This window comes from Saccopteryx bilineata, chromosome 1, assembly GCF_036850765.1.
Source record: "Saccopteryx bilineata isolate mSacBil1 chromosome 1, mSacBil1_pri_phased_curated, whole genome shotgun sequence".
Lineage (NCBI taxonomy): Eukaryota > Metazoa > Chordata > Mammalia > Chiroptera > Emballonuridae > Saccopteryx > Saccopteryx bilineata.
The window spans coordinates 365980063-366002229 of record NC_089490.1 but is presented as its reverse complement, the minus strand read 5'-3'; the positions used below and the strand labels follow the sequence as shown (position 1 = coordinate 366002229).

At 44.6% G+C, this 22167-nt stretch overlaps 1 protein-coding gene and 1 non-coding gene across 3 annotated transcripts; both read left to right on the top strand.

Annotated features, from left to right (window-relative positions):
* Window positions 1–638: 638 nt before the first annotated feature.
* On the top strand, window positions 639–18687 carry E2F8 (E2F transcription factor 8). 2 transcript variants are annotated; one of them, XM_066251116.1, is made up of 13 exons: window positions 639–878; window positions 2033–2160; window positions 3866–4144; window positions 4495–4651; window positions 6753–7067; window positions 7257–7418; window positions 9526–9663; window positions 11540–11743; window positions 12066–12153; window positions 12808–13339; window positions 17010–17142; window positions 17262–17656; window positions 18015–18687. In XM_066251116.1, the coding sequence occupies exons 2-13, from the start codon at window positions 2146–2148 to the stop codon at window positions 18195–18197; spliced, it is 2601 nt and encodes an 866-aa protein (XP_066107213.1). In that variant the 5' UTR covers window positions 639–878; window positions 2033–2145; the 3' UTR covers window positions 18198–18687. The 2 variants fall into 2 exon arrangements, with proteins under 2 accessions (XP_066107213.1, XP_066107214.1); XM_066251117.1 differs by lacking the exon at window positions 639–878 and adding an exon at window positions 1365–1490.
* On the top strand, window positions 10016–10091 carry TRNAP-AGG (transfer RNA proline (anticodon AGG)). The gene has a single exon. It is a non-coding gene; the product is annotated as a tRNA-Pro (tRNA).
* Window positions 18688–22167: the final 3480 nt, after the last annotated feature.

Here is a 22167-nt window from a genome sequence, read left to right as displayed (position 1 = left end):
TGCCGGGGGCTTGGAAAAAGAGGGAACGCGGGGGAAGACGACAGGGAAGGGCACGGGAGGAGCGGGTAGAACAGGAGTGGGAACGGCGGACGCCCTGAACAAGCTTGGCGGGTGTTCAGCCTTAATCCTCCTTGTCACACACCTGAGTTCTCACGTCTCGGCCAAGACCCCGCGCGCATCGAGTTTGGGCACCAGCTGGCCAAGCCTCTCCCGCCATAAACCAATTTCTTCTAGAAGCCATGTGGCAGATGGTAGATAGCACAGTAATGCATGCCAAGGATGGACGGGGAAATGGTCCGGGTTGGGGTCCAGAGGGCAGGTGAACGGATCTGGGGGCTGCGGAGGGGATCGCACAGCGCCCGCGTTCCAGCCCGCGGGTCCCGGGAGGGCCAAACTTCATTCTCCAACTTTGAGCATGGGGTAAGGGTGCTTGCAAATTAAAAAAAAAGAAAAAAAAAAAGTGGGGGAGTTGCTGAACTTTTCCCCAACACCGTCGTAGAGGCGGGACCTGGGGCGGGGCCCGCACGGCGATTCGCGGCGGGTTCGGGTCTGGAGACTCGGATTGGCGCGCGATGTCCCCGCCGGGAGAGTGGGCGTGAGGGAGGGGAGTGACCCGCCCTGTCCGCGGGATCGGCTCGCGCTGGGAGCGGGTTAATTTCAAATCGGGGGCTTGACTACTCCTGGACGGTCACGCTCCCTCTGTCCTCCCGCCGGCCCGCCAGTCTTGGTCCCGGCGTTTCTCTCTGGCACCCACCTCGGCGCGGCGTAAGGACCAGACTGACGGCCCGACTCGCGGGCTTCGGAGCCTGAGCGGGGAGGACGTGCCGAGGAGTCCCCGCTCAGATTCCGCCCGCTTCAACTGGGAGCTGAACTGACAGGTCAGCGGGACGCAGAGGCAAGCGACGCCTGGCCGGCCAGGCACCGGGAGGGAGCTCGGGAGGGCATCGGCATCGGCGGCCGTTTCCCGCCTCTCGCTCCGCCGGGGGCCGTGGGAGGAGGAGGAGCTGAGCTCCCGCGCAGAGGGGAGGGGGCGAGCGAGGGGGAGGGGCGGGGGATGCCAGGATTCCGGGCGCGGGTTTGCCCGCGCTCCAGCTCCGCGCAGCTAAGGGGCGGTGCCCACCGCGGTCCGGCTTTCCGCGCCAAATTTTTAAATCGAAGGCGGACGGTCCGGACCCGCCCTTGGAACCCCCAACCAATCGTAGGCTCGCGGCCAGCTTTCTGATTGGTCGGGTGCCGTTGCCCTGGAAACCGCGGGGATGCGGTCCGGAAACTGAGTGGCGGGAGGCGCGCGGGCTAGGTTTTGGAGGAGGGAAGATTGACCTGCCTGAGCGGGAAGTGCTGCGCTCGCTGAGTGTGTGGCACCAGCGGACTGTACTTGGTTGCCTTAATGCGCACATGCAGCCTTCCCTGGGGTCCAACATCGTGGCGTGAACTGGTCATCCGAATAGCGCTTCGCATCTTTAAGGAAGTCTTTATAAAAAGTCTGAATCGTAAGGCGTTCTTTAAATGCCCAGAGTATATTAGACTCTAATGATTAGAGCTTAAGGACTGAATTTGGAAGTTTTCTATCAAGCTGCTTCCCAAGACTTTACTGCTGAGTTTATGCACGTTGTATGTCAGGGTAGAAATTTGGGCATCTAAATGCAAATTTTTATCCAGATACTTGGGGTTGTGTCAGTTCAGTCTCGAGCCCTGATCTGTGACTTAGGTGTGTGCTTGTGCTTGTCCGTTCCGTCGAGTCCCTAGAAAAATGCCTGACTTCCCTAAAGGTGAGAGAAGACTGTCACTGGAAATTCTGTGGATTACTTGAAGTTTCAGAACAGCGAGTCGGTTTGCTCAAAGAATTTACTGGCGTTTGATGTAGTTTCCTCCCCAGTGGGGCTATCTCTTGTCCGGAATAAAGTGTAAATGCAGTTCGTCAGTTTTCGTTCGTCTTTGTTTCAATAGTCTGTGCTGTTCATGAAGAAATTTTCAAAGGATCTCCTGCTTCTATTTTTCTTTAAAATTTTTATTTCTTTTTTTTTTCTTTAAGGATATTAAACTTTTTAATAGAGTTTATTGGACTGCTTGAACCATCAGGATATTGGGAGGAACTTCAGATTTTTTATTTTTAAAGAAACTCTAAATGTATGAGAAATTTACAGGATGGAGAACGAAAAGGTACCTTTTTAACTTCAGTATTCATCCTTGCAGTTTTAAATGGAGTATCATCCTGATTTGATTCATAACTTTTCAATATCCAGTAATAACTTATTAATACCAGATCCTATTTTAGTTACCCTCTGTAAAAACCCAGAAGGAAGAGAAATTTAACTTTTGAAGAGGGAGAGTTGCCCAGAGTCAAAGTACTCTTTCTAGTTTTTAATGGCTTTGGCGGAAGTCTCAAAGAGTTAAGCAGAGAGAAAAGTTATTTTTAAGAATAGTAAAAATTGTTAGTCTCATTACACTATTTCTGAGAATTCTTGAACAGAAGAAATTCAGAAAGGTCATCTGACATGATTTGAGACTGGATTTCTCTAAGATAATTTTCTACCAAATGAGCAGCTTAATTATAGGAGCTGAAAACATTCTGTTTGAAAGAAAAACATTTCTGTAAAATTTACAATAGGATTGTCAGTGTGGGTGTCATAAAAGAAAGAAATAATGTAAATTTCCTCAAAGTTTTATAGATTAGTTAAATAAGAGAATTGCGGTTACTTATATAGCCTGAGGCAAAGGAGAGCAGCCTGTAGAAAAATCCCGTTCTTGGATCAGCACCTCTCAGGTGCTCTCGCTCAGGAGGGCTTCCCATTGGATCCCTCGCGCTGGCTTCCATGTAAGGGTACCGTAGTTGGACTGAGGCTTTAAATCCTGTGCAACCTCTCAATCTGTCTGTCCTCTTCTGCAGAATAGGACAATAGGATTTATTGAAAATACTAAACAGAAAAGCACTTGATAAATCTTAGGGAGTCACAGGCATACTAAATAGTCCCATTAATCTTTGCTTCTAAAGTCATTGAGGAATTCATGTGTGTCTCTATTCTCTGCCATCCCAAACATTTTCTTTAAAGTAGATTGGGAGGATGTGTGAAGTCCCCAGGGAACAAAAGTAGAAGAACCACGGTCCCCATTAGTCTTATTTATGAACTGCTGTCAGTTTACCCTCTTATGTCTCAGTGGCAGTCCCCTTGCTGCCAGGAAGTAGCTTTGTGACGTTGAATAACTAATTTTACTTCTCCATCTGTAAAGTGAAGGGGTCAGTATTCAAAGGACAGCCTTTTCTGATCAGAAATCCTACCCTTTGGCACTCTGGATTCTGCTTCCTGCTGGATTTCACCAACAAGTCTGACCACATGCTAGTGCTTGTCCTCATTTTCTTGGCTCTTTGACTCTTCTACATCAATGGCGTTTTATTGAACACCTACTGCATGTAGCCATTGTGCTAGATGGATGCACAGATGAATGGGACATGGTTTCTGCTATGGAGGCCTTATTACATTTCATGAGTGAAAGTCACTCCTCGGAGTTTGGGATCATTTAAAATGATCACTTCTGTTAGGGGAAAATCAGTGAAAGGTATATGGGAACTCAATACTACCTTTGCAACTTTAAAGCTAAAATTATTTCAACATAAGTTTGTTTTGAATATTTTTTATCCTTAGAATAGAAGATGAAAAATAATAAAGTCCTTGCTTTGTTGCAAAATTAAAAATGAGAGATTTTTTAGAATGAACAAGTATCAATATAGGTACTAATTTAATCAACTCGACTACCTCATCAGGCGATCTTTTCCTCAGCAATATCCTACTTATTGTATAATTTCTAGAATCAAAAGCTATCTGATAAATCCTATTTTACAGTGAATTTAATTATTCTTTTAAACCAGGAAAATCTCTTTTCTGAGCCACATAAAAGGAGACAGATGAAAACACCTCTAAAAGAATCCACTTCAGCAAATATAGTGTTGACAGAAATTCAACCTGACTTTGGCCCTTTAACCACACCCACCAAGCCCAAGGAAATCTCCCAGGGAGAACCCTGGACGCCAACAGCCAACCTGAAAATGCTCATCAGTGCTGTCAGCCCCGAGATCCGCAACAGAGATCAGAAAAGGGGGCTGTTTGACAACAGAAATGGATTGCCTGAGCCCAAAGATTGTTCACATGTAGGTTTGCAGAGGACCGGAGGGATCTGGGGGTGGAGAATTGTCGCTGTGGCAAAAATGCCAGCAATATAAAACATTACCACCCACAAACTGTTAGCCTCCTCAGAGCTTCAGAAAGGTAGGGACCCCATCCAGTGCAGCACTGGGAATTCTGAACCTTTTACTTACTTTCAGTTTAAGCTTCCCTTTTAGATCCATCAAGCAACTTATACTGGCTCCCGATCTCCACCCAAAACTGCAGTTTTTGAAGCAAAGCACTCGTACCAGTGTTAGTTACAGAGTGCAGATGCCCCAATACATCCATCAAACTTTATTTCAGAATAAGACATTATTTACCTCTTCCTTTGTAGGATCACTTATCAGGAGACGAATGTGAAAAATCCCAACCAAGTCGAAAAGAGAAAAGTTTAGGATTGCTGTGCCATAAATTCTTAGCACGATATCCTGACTATCCCAACACTGCTGTGAATAATGACATCTGTCTTGATGAAGTAGCTGAGGAACTTAGTAAGTATGCACACAGCTGGCTGAAATGGTTAATAGTTCAAGTAACTTGGTGGACTTACTCCTCAGACCCACACTCACCTAGCTGGTGTTTGTAATGACGCAAAGAAGCCCACAGAGAATTATAAATCTCTAAAGCCCTTTTTATATTTAAGAAAAGCATATAGTTTCCAATTTTATTGCATCTTTAAAAAAGCAACAAGATTATAATGGAGATTGCCTCTGACTGCATTTCAAATGCTCTGCAACTTTAAAGGAAGGCAACATTGTTTTATGACTGGTTTCATAACAGCTACAACTCTGAATTCTCTGGGCTCATTGGTTGAAGAGTCAGGCAATGGAATGATACATTCAGGGTGTGTGTGAAAGAGAGAGAAAGAAAGAGCAGGGCTATAGCGCTCCCTGCTGTGTGTGTGTGTGTGTGTGTGTGTGTGTGTGTGTGTGTGTGAGAGAGAGAGAGAGAGAGAGTTCGAGAGAGCAGGGCTATAGCGCTCCCTGCTGTGTGTGTGTGTGTGTGTGAGAGAGAGAGAGAGAGCAGGGCTATAGCGCTCCCTGCTGTGTGTGTGTGTGTGTGTGTGTGTCAGAGAGAGAGAGAGAGAGAGAGCAGGGCTATAGCGCTCCCTGCTGTGTGTGTGTGTGTGTGTGAGAGAGAGAGAGTGCGAGAGAGCAGGGCTATAGCGCTCCCTGCTGTGTGTGTGTGTGTGTCAGAGAGAGAGAGAAAGAAAGAGCAGGGCTATAGCGCTCCCTGCTGTGTGTGTGTGTGTGTGTGTGTGTCAGAGAGAGAGAGAAAGAAAGAGCAGGGCTATAGCGCTCCCTGCTGTGTGTGTGTGTGTGTGTGTGTGTGTGTGTGTGTGTGTCAGAGAGAGAGAGAGAGAGAGAGAGAGAGAAAGAGAAGCAGGGCTATAGCGCTCCCTGCTGCTCAGTACTGTTCGAGGACCAATGCGTTTTTTGAAGGTCTGGCAAAATTAGTGTCCCCTTGCCCCCTTTTACCCCTCTATTTATGGACCTGCATCTAGTTATAGCTAAAAAGAGGTCTGGCAAATTTGTGGTATCTTTGCAGGTATGAAAATATAATCTGAAACTGAAGAGATATGCAGGATATATTAATTATAGTTATCATGTCATAAAGTTTTAGCCTTCTAATACATGTTTATAAATGGCCACTTTATTTCACATTTTAAGAATATGCATTTGATATTTTTTCACTCACATACACTTCACCGTAATTATGTAGGTAATATTCTATAATTCAGCAGGTATCTATTGATTGCCTACTGTGTGCCGGGCAGTGTTGTAACAGCTTGTGATAAGATCAGTGAACGGAAAGGAAAAATGCCTGCTCCTGTGGAATCTACATTCTAGTGGGGCAGTAGATAATATTCAGAGGACATAATGACGTATGTTAGAAGGTAATACATGCTATGGAAAAAGAAAATGTAGATAGACCAGGATAAAGGGGTGCTGGGCGAGTGCTTTGCAATTTTAAATTAAGTGGTCAGGTCAGGCCTCACTTTGAGAAGGTATCGTCTGAGCAAGGACTTGAACGAACCAAGGCAGGGAGCAATGAGGACATCTGGAAGAGGAATTCCAGGCAGAAAGAATAGCCCAGCACAAAGGGCTTCAGGCGAAGGCAGTCTGGCAGGTTCCATGAGCAGCAAGAAATCTCAACACCTTGTACCTACGATATGACAGCCCTGTGTCTGTGTGTGTGTTGGGGAGTAACATAAGAAACACATTGTAAAGTGGGATTTAAAGTATTAAAGACTTGCTTTTGCCACTCACTGGCTCTGTGCCCTGGGGTGAGCCCCTTAGCCAGCCTGAGCCCCTATTTCCTCGTCATTAAAGCATGCAGGATAATACCTACCTCACAAGTTCAGGCTAGAAATTTCTAAATGCTGTATGGCACATAGTTGACCCTCATTAAATGGTCCCTTTGTACCCTTTGAGAGCAGGGACATGTCTTTCTCATCTTCACCTTTGTTGAGTGTAAATAAGTTACATCATCCAGAACCTACTGATAAAGAAGCCATGGAAGACAGTTATTCAAGTCTCTACATGTTCCAAGATCTGATCCCAGTAACATTCAGTTGCTCATTCTTTATAGATGTCGAGCGGCGACGCATTTATGATATCGTGAATGTCCTAGAGAGTTTGCACATGGTGAGCCGCCTTGCCAAAAACAGGTACACTTGGCATGGGCGGCATAATCTCCACAAAACTCTGGGGACTTTGAAAAGCGTCGGGGAGGAAAACAAATATGCCGAGCAGATTATGATGATCAAGAAGAAAGAATATGAACAAGAGTTTGACTTTAGTAAAAGTGACGGTCTAGAGGATCACCTCATCAAAGCAAACCCTGACCAAAATGGACACCCAGACATGTGCTTTGTTGAACTCCCTGGAGTGGAATTTCGGACAGGTGAGAGACGGTCTTGGAAAGCTCAGGTCTAAAGAAAAGTTTCCTTAGGAAACACTGCTCTAAAGCTACAGCTGCCTTTACTGTTAAAATGCTGCAGTTGTCAGGTGGTGGTATTTTTAGCTTTGTTACTTTAGAAGTCATTTATCCCTTCATGAATTTTAATTCTCTAATCCTCTTCTTTCTTCAAAGCTTCTGTAAACAGCCGCAAAGACAAGTCTCTAAGAGTGATGAGCCAGAAATTTGTGATGCTGTTTTTGGTGTCAACGCCTCAGATAGTGAGCCTAGAAATCGCTGCCAAGATTTTAATTGGGGAGGACCATGTGGAAGATTTGGATAAAAGCAAGTTTAAAAGTAAGTGTCATGACTCCACGACTTTTGACCTGTTAATAAAATCTCAGTTACAAACTGATTTCCAAATGCATTTACTGTCTACACTGCTCACAAATATTAGGGGATATTTTTTCGCTTCATATTTGTTTTTGAAATATCCCTTAATTTTTGTGAGCAGTATATATAGATCTTCTCTAATTGTGCTTTTGTATCTTCTCCCGAGAAGCCATGCTCATACTGCTTTAACTAATGTGCAGGATTCAAAGATAATGTATATAACTACTCTTCTTTGTCTGACACTTTGATTTATAGACAGTTCCTTAAAAGTTACCTCATTTGATACTATAACATTGTCCCCATCTTACTAATACACAATCTGTAGTTGCCTGAAGTCTAAATGAGCAGTGAATTGTAAAATGGAACTGTAACCCCTTCTCTGCTGTTTCCACTGTCTTTCATGTGAGGGTACAAATAACTCTTCTAAGTCCCCAGAATGATCTGCAGTTGGTTTGCCACTTTGAAAAAATGGTTTTAGCCAGAATATTTGCTTGAAGTTGGGATGGGATTATAGGTTGGATTTCTGACCCCGAGGTCCATCCTCGCCTCTGTAACAGACTTTATATGGAGAGGCAGAGACAGAGGCCTAAAGAGGGTGTGGAAAGAAGCACTCAGCAGATGGGGAAGGGTCTGTGGCACGCCCACCTCCCCTGGAGGCATTAGCAAACCTCCAAGCAGGGAGTGGGGCTAGCCTGACATCGGACACTGGGAATCCAGCTGTATGATGAAGAGAAGCCACCTTGTGCAATAGCAGAGGCTGTGGGAATCCCAAGTGTACCTGGGAGTGCTCACACAGACCCCTTCCCATCCCTGGAGCACTGGACTAGGCCCATGAAAGTATATTCAGACATCCCAGATGGATGGTGTCTCTATCGATAAAGACAAAACTAAGTAGCCTGACCAGGCGGTGGCGCAGTGGATAGAGTGTCAGACTGGGACACGGAGGACCCAGGTTCGAAACCCTGAGGTCGCCAGCTTGAGCACAGGCTCGCCAGCTTGAGCCCAAGGTCGCTGGCTTGAGCAAGGGGTCACTCGCTCTGCTGCAGCCCCTAAGACAAGGCACATATGAGAAAGCAATCAATGAACAACTAAGGTGCCACAAAGAAGAACTGATGCTTCTCATCTCTCTCTCTCTCTCTTCCTGTCTGTCTGTCCCTATCTGTCCCTCTCTCTATCTCTCTCTGTCTCTGTCACAAAAACAAACAAAAAAACAAACAAAATAACTAGGTAGAGAGAAAGACAATGCTGGCAATTGGCTTGGGAGATTTGCGGCTTCAGAAAACACGTCCGGATACTGCTGACGGGCTGCCTGCTTTTCTGAGTCACCAGTTTTCAGCTCTTCATTTCCCTGGTTAATCACAGCTTGGAAACCATTTCAGGAACTGCAGGTGTGTGATTTGCTGACTCCCCAGGGAATTCAGAGCCTGCTGGTGCGGCTATGAAGAGGGGGCTCGATTTATAATTTTGTACTATCGAGCGGAAAGTAAAAGCAGATTTTTTCTAACAAAACTTTTTAAGATAATGTAAGATCTGTAGAATGAATAAGTGTATGCTTTGTATATTACAGAAGGACAGTTACAACAATTTATAAATTTTGATGGGCTATGGAACTATCTTTCCAGGCATACGATATTAAATCATAACCTTATTGTTATAAATGGTCACAAGCAGAAAAGCAATACATTTACCATTGATGATTTATTTATTTTGTTAATAAAATTCTTCTGAATCCTCATTAGAAGATGCCCGGCAATGGTGACTTTTTGTCAAAAAATCTGTAACCGACTTCCTGATAGGATGACCTCTTGAGTCATTTTCCTTTTTCAATACGTGCTCTTGTCATTTCACCATTCAGTACCAGCAGTGACTGAGTCTTTTCAATATTTAAAACTCTTTTCTTTATTTTAATTAAAGCAATATCACTAGGATGACTTTAAAAGAGTCAACATTTTTTTCTCTGTCTGACATTGATGGTTAGGATGGCTCTTTGAATATGTGAAATCCTTATGAAGCAAAGTCCTTTGATCTTTCATTATTCCATTAAGTGGTATATATACTTTTCTTTCCCCAGCAAAAATTAGGAGGTTGTATGATATAGCTAATGTTCTGAGTAGCTTGAATCTTATCAAGAAAGTTCATGTTACTGAAGAAAGAGGCCGAAAACCAGCTTTTAAATGGACAGGCCCAGAGATCAGTCCAAATCCCAGTGGTATGTATTTGTTTGCTTAAATACTCTGCTTCACTGTTTTGAATTAATGGATATCTAGAGAGATTCTCTCTTCCTCTTCCTACCCACACTCCCCCATGGAAAAAAATGCAGATAAGTGATTAAAAAGACAAAGATGAGTATCAGTATGGAAAGTTTGGCTGTTGGGCTCCATCAGCAACCCAAGGTCCGTAACCATTTCCCGTACAATGCCCAGGAGCTGGAAACTGTATGTGAAAAGATATGAAAAAGTTGAAAGCATCACAAAACATAAGATACCATTGCTGTCATTATGCTTTTCCGTGACCACAACAGAGCCAATGCCCATTGACAATAAGAAATGAGTTCATTCAGGGCCCTGGCCAGTTGGTTCAGCGGTAGAGCATCGGCCCAGGGTGTGGAAGTCCTGGGTTCAAATCCCAGCCAGGGCACACAGGATAATCGCCCATTTACTTCTCCAACCTTCCCCCTCTCCTTCTTCTCTATCTCTCTCTTCCCCTCCCACAGCCAAGGCTCCATTGGAGCAAAGTTGGCCCGGGCGCTGAGGATGGCTCTGTGGTCTCCACCTCAGGTGCTAGAATGGCTCTGATTGTAATGGAACAAGGTCCCAGATGGGCAGAGCATCACCCCCTAGTGGGCATGCTAGGTGGATCCTGATCGGACACATGCAGGAGTCTATCTCTGCCCCCCTGCTTCTCACTTCAGAAAAATATAGATAGATAGATAGATAGATAGATAGATAGATAGATAGATAGATAGATAGATAGATGATAGATAGATAGATAGCAATGAGTTCATTCAGGATCGATATTGTAGTGTCCGTCTCAACTCTGGGATTCTGCTATTTTGCATTCCACCAAAGCTGCCCACACAGAAGTGTTGGGAAGTGGCAAGAACATGGACCATGGAGAGCTTCCAGTCCCAGCCCTGCCACTCGTTAGCTATGTGGCATTGGGCACGTTTCTTCTCCAAGGCTGTGTTTCCATGTCTGCAGAATGGGAAGAACCATGACACCTTGGTGAGGATATTTTTATTTGGGCTGTAGCCTCAGAGAGAGGATTTTTGGTGCAGGAATTTGGAGTACAAGCTCTGGGACCACACTGATGGAGTTCATATCAGGCCACGGTCTCTAGCTGAGAGCCCATGATTCAGTTGGTTAATGTCTCTGGAAGGGGGATGCATTTCCTGAGAAGTAAACCCCTAGTGGAGTTGCTGAGAGTGTCTTAGTAGGTTCAGGCTGCTATAACAATACCATAGACTGAGTGGCTTATAAACAAAAGAAGTTTGTTCTTCACAGTGTGGAGGCTGGGAATCCAAGGTCAAGGCACCTGCATATTCAGTGTCTGGTGAGCACCTGCTTTCTAGACAGTCTTCTTTTTGTTGTAATCTCATGGTGGCAGGGGAGCTCTGTGGCAGCTAGTCCTGTTCAGAAGGTTCGGCCCTTGTGACCTTAGCACCTCCCCTCGGCTCCACTTCCTAATATTATGTTGAGCATTAGTTTTCAACATATGAATTGGGGTGGGGGGACACATATTCAGTTCATAGGACTGAGAATCACCATATTTCATCAGAGTAAGACTCCCCTCATGATAAGATGCATAATTTTATTATATATGAATAAGGGAAAAAACCACCAACACATTATAGCATGCCACTGATTATAAGGTACAACGGGTTTTAGGAATGCTAAATGTGAAATCTTGGTTCAGAATTCATTTAAAATGATAGACAAGGTATAGATAAAAAGCCCTTGTACCCATGTCTGGCACATAATTGCTACCACTTCATTCCTAAAGTAATTTGTAGAGCCGCACTGTCTTTACATTCCACAGGGAGGCGAATCGCCCCTGTTTAGACCCCCTGGCCTCTTCCCTTACAGGTCTGAGCCCCGTCGTCCCTTCCCTCCCCTCAGACCTGGAAGTGAAGCCGTCTTCAAAAGAGAATTGCGCCAAAAACCTCTTTTCCACACAAGGGAAGCCAAACTTCACTCGGCACCCGTCTCTTATCAAACTGGTCAAGAGCATAGAGAGTGATCGGAGAAAGATCAATTCTGCTCCCAGCAGCCCTATCAAGACCAGCAAAGGTGTGTTTTCAATCATGTCAGGGCTCTCCTTGGAAGAATTCCTTTTTATCTGTTTTTCTTTCTTTCTTTATTTTTTTTAGCTTGCTTGAGCCCAGTGAGACTTGTTAGAGAATTGTTTCCATATCCATCTGCCTAACCTAATATGAGTCCTAACGTATGCATGAATTAAAGGATAAAGAGTAGTTTGTGGGATTTTTTTCATTTATTGCTGTGTGATTTGGGGGAGAGGTATGTTTTCTGTTCCTTCCTTGGGCTGCAGTGATGTCATCTCCGTGAGCATTTATTCTTTTGCTCTGACCAACCCCCCTTTCTATTCTACCAGCTGAAAGTTCTCAGGATCCTGCACCCTTCCCCAGTAAAATGGCTCAGCTCGCGGCTATTTGCAAAATGCAGTTAGAGGAGCAATCAAGGTATGTTGGCAGTGGTCCTTAGTATCGGGATGAATTACTTAGTTGCATCATTAGCATTACTTATTCCATGTAAGAACTGGTACTCGCCTTGGAATCTGATAAGACCATCTTTCCTATAACAGAAACTACCTGCTAGTTTCATAAAAGCGGGGCTTCCATCTGGGATGCTCTACAGTGGCAGACCTAAAATTTTAGAGAAAATATGTTTAATTTTAGGATGTTTTAATATGTCATGTTAGCCCTGGCCGGTTGGCTCAGTGGTAGAGCGTCGGCCTGGCGTGCAGAAGTCCCAGGTTCAATTCCCGGCCAGGGCACACAGGAGAAGCGCCCATCTGCTTCTCCACCCCTCCCCCTCTCCTTCCTCTCTGTTTCTCACTTCCCCTCCTGCAGCCAGGGCTCCATTGGAGCAGAGTTGGCCCGGGCACTGAGGATGGCTCTGTGGCCTCTGCCTCAGGCACTGGAATGGCTCTGGTTGCAGCAGAGCGAAGCCCCAGGTGGGCAGAGCATTGCCCCCTGGTGGGCATGCTGGGTGGATCCCGGTCGGGCGCATGTAGGAGTCTGACTGCCTCCCTGTTTCCAACTTCAGAAAAGTACAAAAAATTAAAATTAAAAAAAAAAAAAGAAATATGTCATGCTTTAAATCTTGTCTTTTAGTGAACCCAGAAAGAAAGCAAAATTACAGCTGGCAAGATCTGGGCACTGCAAACCAGTGGCCCCTCTGGACGCCCCAGTGAATGCTGAGCTGGGGCTGACCGCACCGGCCCTCCTCCAGCCCCTGGGGGTGGTCCCTCTGATCCACAGCCGGTTGACATCAGCTGTGCCCGTGATCCTACCTCAAGCCCCTTCGGGCCCATCCTACGCCATCTACTTGCAGCCTGCCCAAACCCAAACCATGATGCTGCCCCGAGGCCTGAGCCCAACAATCTGCCCTACCCCCTCTTCTAAAGCTACAAGATCAAAAGACTGCATAGGTACCACCACCGAGAAAGCAGCCAATGAGACCGCAAAGCCTGGTGCCTCCACCAGGCCTGGAAGCCTGTTGCCGGGGCCAGAGAGACAAGTTGCACAGAACCGAAACGAACCTGCTGAAGAAAGAGGCTCAAAGAGGGCAAACATGCTTGAGGACAGTGGTTCCAAGAAGAAGTTAAAAGAGGACCTAAAAGGGCTTGAAAGTGTCTCTGCCGCGGTAAGTACACCCTTGCCCTGGGCAGAGTGTTAGGAACTCGCCCAATTGATGAGAGGAGGATTTGGTGGCTTGTGAAACTTACCAGAGCAAAGAGCAGTCTCTCGGAAGACAAGGAACTATTCCTTAGCATCTATAATCCAAACAAGGCTCCAGACAGCTAATCCCCCGACTGGGATCACGGCAGGGACATTTTTAACCATTGGAGGAAGGGATTATTTGCTCTTTTTTTAAAGCACCACAGTTGGTTGTTTTAAGTCCCATTTCTCCACCGCATACTGTAATGCAAACACCTGTCAGGAAAGTCTTAAATTATTTATAAGCAGATATAACCCCAAATGAATGGATGGATACATAGGGTTCCGGTGACTCCTGCTTTCTGAGTCATTACCTAATGTTTGTTTGATGTCATCTAACTGGTATCTGTTGCCTGGAAGATAAATCGTTCACCCTGTTTTTACTTCTAAAATCGAAACCAAAATTTATATATTGTGCAAATAGAAAAATCTTATCTTAGAAAACTGTAGATATATTTAACACACTAATTTCTAGGGACTATGATGTTCCAGGTCATTTCTTTCTTAGGCATAGTTTAGTTCAAGAAGGAATTAACATTTATTGAGTGCCCACCCACACACCAGATGTCAGAAGGATTAAGCACGTTTATATACATTATCTCATTTTCCTCCCTGAGGACAATTATATATGAAAGACATGATCACCGAATGAACACTACTAAATGTGGAAGCAGACGTTAATCTCTCATTTTGTCCCTGCTGTTAACTCAAATTATTTTACTTCTCTACATCTTGTTTTCCCACATCTATAAAGAATTTGTTCATCCAGTTTTTCCTGATCATCTACTGGGTGTAAAGCACTCTGTTCTGAACCAATCAAATCCAGCACCTGCCTTTGGTGATGGTTGCCTTTGAGTACTTGTCCCAGGGCCACATGACAGCTTTTGTGAGAGTAGGTGAATATATGACATGATGATGTACCCAAAGGGGTTGTGATTCTTTTAAGGCACCTATAAGATGAAGGGCATTATCTGTAACTTGTTATTAAGGAGGCTTTAGAGTTTGTTAAGTCTTCCCTTAGGATGGCTTCATGGTAACAGTTTAAAATATCTATCTTAGCATAGTATCATTTTGCATTTAATATCCATGCTAGTGGAAAATTACAAGGCTTAAGCCTGATTGGATTTTCTGGGAGGTCCATAATCTCTTGGAGCCAATGGGGTAATTTAATAATGGTCTCTGTTGTTCACTTAGTTATTCAGGATTAGGGTTTTCAGTGGATAGATTTTCCATGTGCCCCTGCTTCTTTTTCTTCTTTGTGACTTCATTTTGACCATTGCTCTTCAGCATGAACTGAGCGGGAAAGAGAAAATGTGTTAATTTGAGTGTTAATCCACTTAGCAAACCCTTACTGAGAATCTACACTTACAAGGGTGGAGAGAAGACAGCATGCAAATAACACAAACATGTCAGGCAGTGAATAATAACTATAGTGAAAATAAAATAGGACTTGTAATAAGAAGAGGGGGTAAGAGGACTAATATAGCCTAGATGAGTTAACACGCAAGTTGAAATATGTCAAATTCATTCATCCTGCTAATTTCTCATTTTTTAAAAAAGGGATTAGCATTACAGGTTAAAAGATATGATGAAAGTAGTTTGTAGAAAATTGAAAAATAATTAGAGTACTGCAGGTTTTGCTGAAGATTTGAAAGAATTAAACCAGCAACCAGAGTAGCTTGAACCACGAGAGAGTATGATTAACAATGGCAAAGAGGATTTGTAAAATCCCTAAATTCACCTGTTAAAAATGTCTATTTGTGCAGCTTTCAACGAACCTACCCATAAAGATAATGAACAGTACCAAGCATCTAAGAAACGAAACTTAATGTTTGTGGTATACTTTTGCATTGTGGATTCTGAATTTCCTGGTTCCCAAGGAAAAGGCAGGACCTATTAACCACTAGATCAGGGGTCCCCAAACTTTTTAGACAGGGGCCAGTTCACTGTCCCTCAGACCATTGGAGGGCCAGACTATAAAAAAAACTATGAACAAATCCCTATGCACACTGCACATATCTTATTTTAAAGTAAAAAAACAAAAAGGGAATAAATACAGTCTTTAAAATAAAAAACAAGTAAATTTAAATCAACAAACTGACCAGTATTTCAATGGGAACTATGCTCCTCTCACTGACCACCAATGAAAGAGGTGCCCCTTCCGGAAGTGCAGCGGGAGGGCGGATAAATGGCCTCAGGGGGCCGCATGTGGCCTGCGGGCCATAGTTTGGGGAGCCCTGCACTAGATCAAAGTGTAAACTATTGTTTTAACAATGTCCAGAAGAAAGATCTGGAGGAAGATAAGAGGAGGGTCCCCGGGTTCACACGAGCTGCTGTTAGCTTTCGCCGGTCCCGGTGAGGCTGAAGGGGACTAGAGGCGGTCCGGCCACCATGGCTTCCTCTGTGTGCTGGAGTACAGTGACCTAGCAGGCGTGGGGGGCGGGGACACACAGCCCAACGTTCCAGCCATCTCCTTGTGATCTGTAACTATGCTGCCTACAGCTTTTGCTCCGAGACAGTTGGGTCCCTAATATGAATCAATCAGTCCTCTTTTTTCATCTATAGTTTTTGAAATCTGATGCCGTGTCCTTTGGTTTGTATATTACAAGTGTGTTTACTTGGTATCACTAGATCCTAAAGTATTAGAAACAAATCCATAGTTGTATAACTCCTTTTTCTAAGTCAGGAATCAGTAAACATCTTTCTGTACAGGACCAGATAGTAAATAATTTGGCTTTTTGGACCGTGTGGTCTCTGTGGTACCTATTTAGCCCTGCCATTGTAGAGGAAAGCTGCTACCGACAATCCATAAATGAATGGGCAGGGCTGTGTTCCAATGCCATTTAATTTACAAAAACAGACAGGATCCTGGGTTTTGGCCCGTGGTTTGGCAACCCCCTTTTCTAAATCAACATTTCTTAAAGTCTTCTCCTTAAATTCCGATACCGCCAAAAATTCGATTTTCAGATAACCTGGGAAATGCTATGTGCTGGATGCCCATGGATGATTTACAATGCATGCCATTATAAAGACTCTCAGAAACTCTCTAATTAAAACACCGTTTTCCTTTGTTGAATCAGCATTTCCCAAACATCTGAGCATGATTCGAGCAGTGCCTCCTTGCATCCCATGAAACCAGGGTCCCTCAGAATACTCCTTGGGAAATACCATTCTATGTAACTCAAGAGCAGTTGATAAAAACAGAGCAGTGCCATTATAGTATCCAACTGATTAACTTGGTTCAGACAGCACCACGATATACCAAGGAGGCTGACAGCAGGACATAGGATGTCAGGGTGAAGCGGGTCTGCTGGGTGAGTCCTACTTTCAGCAGGCTCAATGGTAGCCTCAGGACACTTCTAAGAATAGAGAGCATTTAAGGAACACATGGTTTGTATTACTCAGAACAAGCGTTGGAACGGGAGGGAGGGATAGTATCTTCAGGGAGCTGATCGCTGCCCTGCCCGGAGCCTGTACAGTTTGGAGGCATTAGTCTAATGAGACAGCCAGGAAGGTATATTAATCCTGGTAGAGGCACATGGCCATTTTATTCCAGTATTTGTATGTAAAATAAACCCTTCCTCCTTGTTTTCTAGACCTTGTTCCCATCGGGATACCTAATCCCTCTCACCCAGTGTTCATCCCTGGGGGCAGAGTCCCTTCTGGCTGGTAAAGAAAACTCAGGTACGCTTTCCCCGAACCACAGGATCTACAGCTCCCCGATCGCAGGTGAGTGTACGTAGAACACTATTTTGGCGTGGGTCAGCCTCACGTTCACTTAAGCCTTGTAAGTATCTCAGACAAATCCTGTGCTTTTAAGATATTTATCCCCCCTTTTTTTTTTCCAGGTGTTATTCCAGTGACATCATCTGAACTTACTGCTGTTAATTTTCCCTCTTTTCATGTAACACCTTTGAAGCTAATGGTCTCACCAACTTCTGTGGCGGCCGTACCTGTAGGGAACAGCCCGGCTCTCACTGCGGGCCACCCCGTTCCTGTCCAGACCCCAAGCTCAGCCATTGTAAACTTCACCCTGCAGCACTTGGGCCTCGTCTCCCCCGGTGTGCAGGTGTCCGCCAGCCCCGAGCCCGGAACTTTTCCCATGTCTCCAAGAATAGAGGCTGTTAACGTCGTACCGGAAAATGCAGGCACTCAGCAAGGAAGGGCCACCAGGTATGACTCTCCAGTCCTGGGCCAGAACCAACTGAATGGACAATCCATTGCTGTGATGGGGGCACAACAGGTGAGAGTATTTCCATTTAACTTATTTTTTTTCCCTTGGGTTATTAAGTCCCAAATAGCAGTGTCATGTGAGATGAACTTCTGCTTTTCTTCTTTGAAGAGGGAAAGGATGGGAGAGAGGAGTGAGAAAGGCCCACCTACTCTCCAAACCAGGGAGAAGCACACAAGGAGGCCATATTACTGAGTTACCATGAGCTTTTTCCCTGGCCTTAACAAATGCAGCTGAGCATGTAAAACTCACCCGGGCTTACCTAGCCAATTTCAAAGGATATTGGGCTTCCACGTGTGACATGTCCTTCCAGGCCAGTCTTCTGTGAGTTTGTTTGACTTCTTTTTTCCATTCCTCTCTTTCCAATCAGCCTGTTCCAGTAACACCCAAAGGGTCACAATTAGTGGCCGAAAGTTTCTTCCGTACCCCAGGTGGACCAATAAAATTGATGAGCTCGTCCTGCATGGATTTTGATGGTGCTAATAAAACCTCTGTAGGGACCCTCTTTGTCCCACAGCGAAAACTGGAAGTTTCCACGGAGGATGTGCATTAATTGACAAATTTGGCTTCTAAAGAGTTAATAAGATGTACTCAGACTGATTTGGAGAACACATTCTCTGAAAATACTGTAAATACGTTGAAGGTTTACTTAATTTCAAAGCAAACACTTGTTTTCATACATATACACACACACATACATTTACACATACGTGTGTGTGTGTGTGTGTGTGTATTTGAATTAAGCTAAATTCATTCATCCTAAAAAATAAAGGTAAAATGTTGACCTAAGGTACATTAATTCCTAGGAAAAAAGAATGAATTATTTCACCTGTGCCTGTGCCATTATGCAAAGTAACTATTAAAGTTTACTTCCCATTGAGTGAATGTGTGACATGGCTAATACAGCATTCTCTTAAACTTTGCACAAAGAAAACGCTGTGATTTGTGATGTATTTTTAAATAGGAGGGGCTATAGCTATATTTTTCTGTAATTTTAATGTTTTTGTTGCAGTATGTCTTTTTGTAAAGTTTGCCACAATCCTCAATCAAGTCTATGGAAAAATTATTTATAAAATGTAATTTTAATCATAAATTGTTGAAATTAAAATTTTTCTAAAATGTATTTAACATTTTCATTTGTCTAGTCAGGGCATTTTGGGGAGAAAATGAAAATGTATCTAACTAACCACAAGGGCAAGTTCTTGGTCTGGGGAATACATCCTGGGTTCCCTTAGATATGCAAAGTTTACAAAATGTTCCCACATTCCGTCCTTTTGTTCGTCCATATGGCTCCGGTTTCACAGAAGAGAAAATGGCTTTGGAGACGCTCTTGCTTGGCCAGGGCCACCCCGCTAAATCCCATGTGCTTTCCTTCGTATGCCGGGAGATTAGACACGAAAGGCAGCTTGGGGGTGCTCCCTACCCTGCCAGGGCACCACCAGCATATACCCCAGGTGCTGTCTACAGAGGAGGGCTGCAGATGCAGTCCTCTTACCACACTTAGCAAATGGCCCCGCTCCAGCAATGGGAAAGCAGCAGCAAGCTTTCTGATTTCCTCCACATCCAAGAAACTACACTACGCCCCATGAGTAGACACGAGCTACAATGTGTTAAGTGTGCATCTCCTTGACCGCCCCCCCCCCCTTTGTTATGGGATGAACGGCACCTCCCATAACTAGTGCCATAAGAAGTGACGTGTGCCCTTCCTGGTCAGGGTCTTAAAGGATCATCATCATATCTATTCCCTACGTGTTTACTGTATGCCAGGCTCTGCTATTTATGCGAAAGGCATCACCCCTATGAGCTAGGACTCTGAGGTCACAGACTCAGAAATTAAAGCAATAAGTCCCGCGTCACACTGCTAGTGCATGCAAGGACTCAGCTATGTCTATTGGCCCTCTATCCATTCCCCACCTGCCTCCAGATACAAACACATTGTTTCAGGGTACTCTGCGCATTTGTAAGCTCATCCCTTTCAAATATACACATTTTGTTTGCATAATCAAGTACAGCTAAGAGAGGAGAGATTTTCACATTGTCTTCAAGACCCCCTCTTTTTTCACACCAATAGAGAAGCAATCTGAGCTATATTCCCAAGTTCTCTGCCTTTTACGCTACTTGAAGGACCTGTAAGTGGTTCCTGATATAAGAAATGGTACCTGGCCTGACCAGGCGGTGGCACAGTGGATAGAGCGTCGGACTGGGATGCCGAGGACCCAAGTTCGAGACCCCAAGGTTGCCAGCTTGAGCACTGGCTCCTCTGGTTTGAGCAAAAGCTCACCAGCTTGGACCCAAGGTCGCTGGCTTGAGCAAGGGGTTACTGGGTCTGCTGAAGGCCCGCGGTCAAGGCACATATGAGAGCAATCAATGAACAACTAAGGTGTCGCAACGAAAAACTAATAATTGATGCTTCTCATCTCTCTCCCTTCCTGTCTGTCTGTCCCTATCTATCCCTCTCTCTGACTCTCTCTCTGGATCTGTAAAATAAATAAATAAATAAATAAATAAATGGTACCTGGCCTGACCTGTGATGGTGCAGTGGATAAAGCGTCAACATGGAACACTTGAAGTCGCTGGTTTGAAACCATGGGTTTGCTGCCTGGTCAAAACAGATATGAGCGTTGATGCTTCCTGCTCCTCCCCCTTCTCTCTCTCTCCCCCCCCCCACTAAAATCAATAAATAAAATTTTTAAAAAATTAGGCTCAGGCTGGTTGGCTCAGTGGTAGAGCTTTGGGATTGCATGTGGATATCTGGGTTTGATTCCTGGTCAAGGCACAGGAGAAGCACCCATGTGCTTCACCACTTCCCCTCTTGCTTCTCTCTCTTCCCCTCCTGAATCCATAGCTCAATTGGAGCAAATTGGCCCCAGGCATTAAAGATGACTCCATGGCCTCCACCTCAGGCACTAAGAAGAGCTTGGTTGTTGAGCAATGGAGCAATGCCCCAGATGGGCAGGGCATCACCCCCTGGTAGGCTTGCCACGGATCCTAGTTGGGTTGGGGTGCACGTGGGAGTCTGTCTCTGCCTCCCTTTCTTTCACAGAATTAAAAAAAAAAAAGAAGAAAGGAAAAAAGAAATGGCTCCTGCCTTTAGGTGCTTATTTATAAGACAAGGATGGGCAAAATACAATAATTAATAGTATAAAAGTAAACTACTCACAACTGTAAACCTACTTTTGCCTACTCCTGTATAGTTGAGAAAGACAATATGTACATGCAAGTAAATGAAGAAAGAATTTCCATGTACTAAAAACAAACTAAAAACAAAAATTTACCAAATGGTACATACAGACAAAATCTGTAGCTCAGTGGAGGGTACTAGATTCAACTGCACACTACTAGGGAAACACCAGCTAGAAAGAACCAATAGCTCAGGTGAAGCTCCTTACACCCCTCCGCCCTCCGCTATAGCTGGGCTGGAAGGAACAGAGGGTGATGTTTGGTTCTGCCCCCCTACATCAGTTAGCCAAATGAAATAGCTCCCCAGAACTGAGGTTTAGGGAAGTCGGGTGCACAGAAAGGTATGTTAGGCAGCTCTGGGGGTTGTCCCATTCAGCTCTGCTGCTCTTAGATCGTGGGTTTGCCCTAACTCCCACTTGCTGGTATTCATGCCCCTGTGCAACCTCCTTCCCTTGAGTATACATGGGGTCTATGTATTCCTTCTAACCAATAGGATACAGTCAAAATGACGGGATGTGTGTAGTTATACGTATAGAATCAAGTGCTTACAATAAGATTGTCGTGCCTGTCTTGCTGGATTCTCTCCCTTGCTGGCTTTGAGACATCCAAGTGGCCATATTGGTGGACCCACCACAGCAAGAACCTGTAAGCAGTCTCTTGGCACTGAGGGTGGCCCACAGCCAACAACCAGTAAGAAACTGAAATCCTCAGTCCTACCTAGAGCCATGAGAAACTGAATTCCGCCAACAGCCTGAGTGAGCTTGCAAGTGGTTCTTTCTCCAATTGGGTCTCAAATGAGACCACAACCCTGACACCTTCATCTCAGCTTGTTGAGATCCTAAGCCAAGAACCCAGCTGAGCAATCCCTGGACTCCTGACCCATAGGGACTGTAAGATAATCAAGCTGTGTTGCTTTAAGATGCTAAGTTTGTTGGTAACACTGTTATGCAGCAATAGAGAACTAATACAACCACTATTATATAGTGACAGTTACCACCAGCAGACAACAGATAATTTACTAGTGCTCATAACTGTCTTCTTCCAGTTGGTCTTATTATTGCTCATGGGTTTTATAGGCATTCACAGTTGTAAACATCATGGAGATGTGGTAACCCCCAAAGACTTTCATGGGAGAAGCGCTGCCCAGGTTTAAAGCTGGAAGCAACTTTAGAGATGCCACATAGCACAACAGAGGACAAAAATATCTGCCCGGCATGCAATTTCTGTTTTCAAACTGTGTTCCGATTTCCTCTTAAGGAATTACAGGATGGAACCCCGAGGGCCGTTACTGGAGACTCCGCACATATCTATAACAAGGGTGGGATTGCCATTCTGACCAGGCC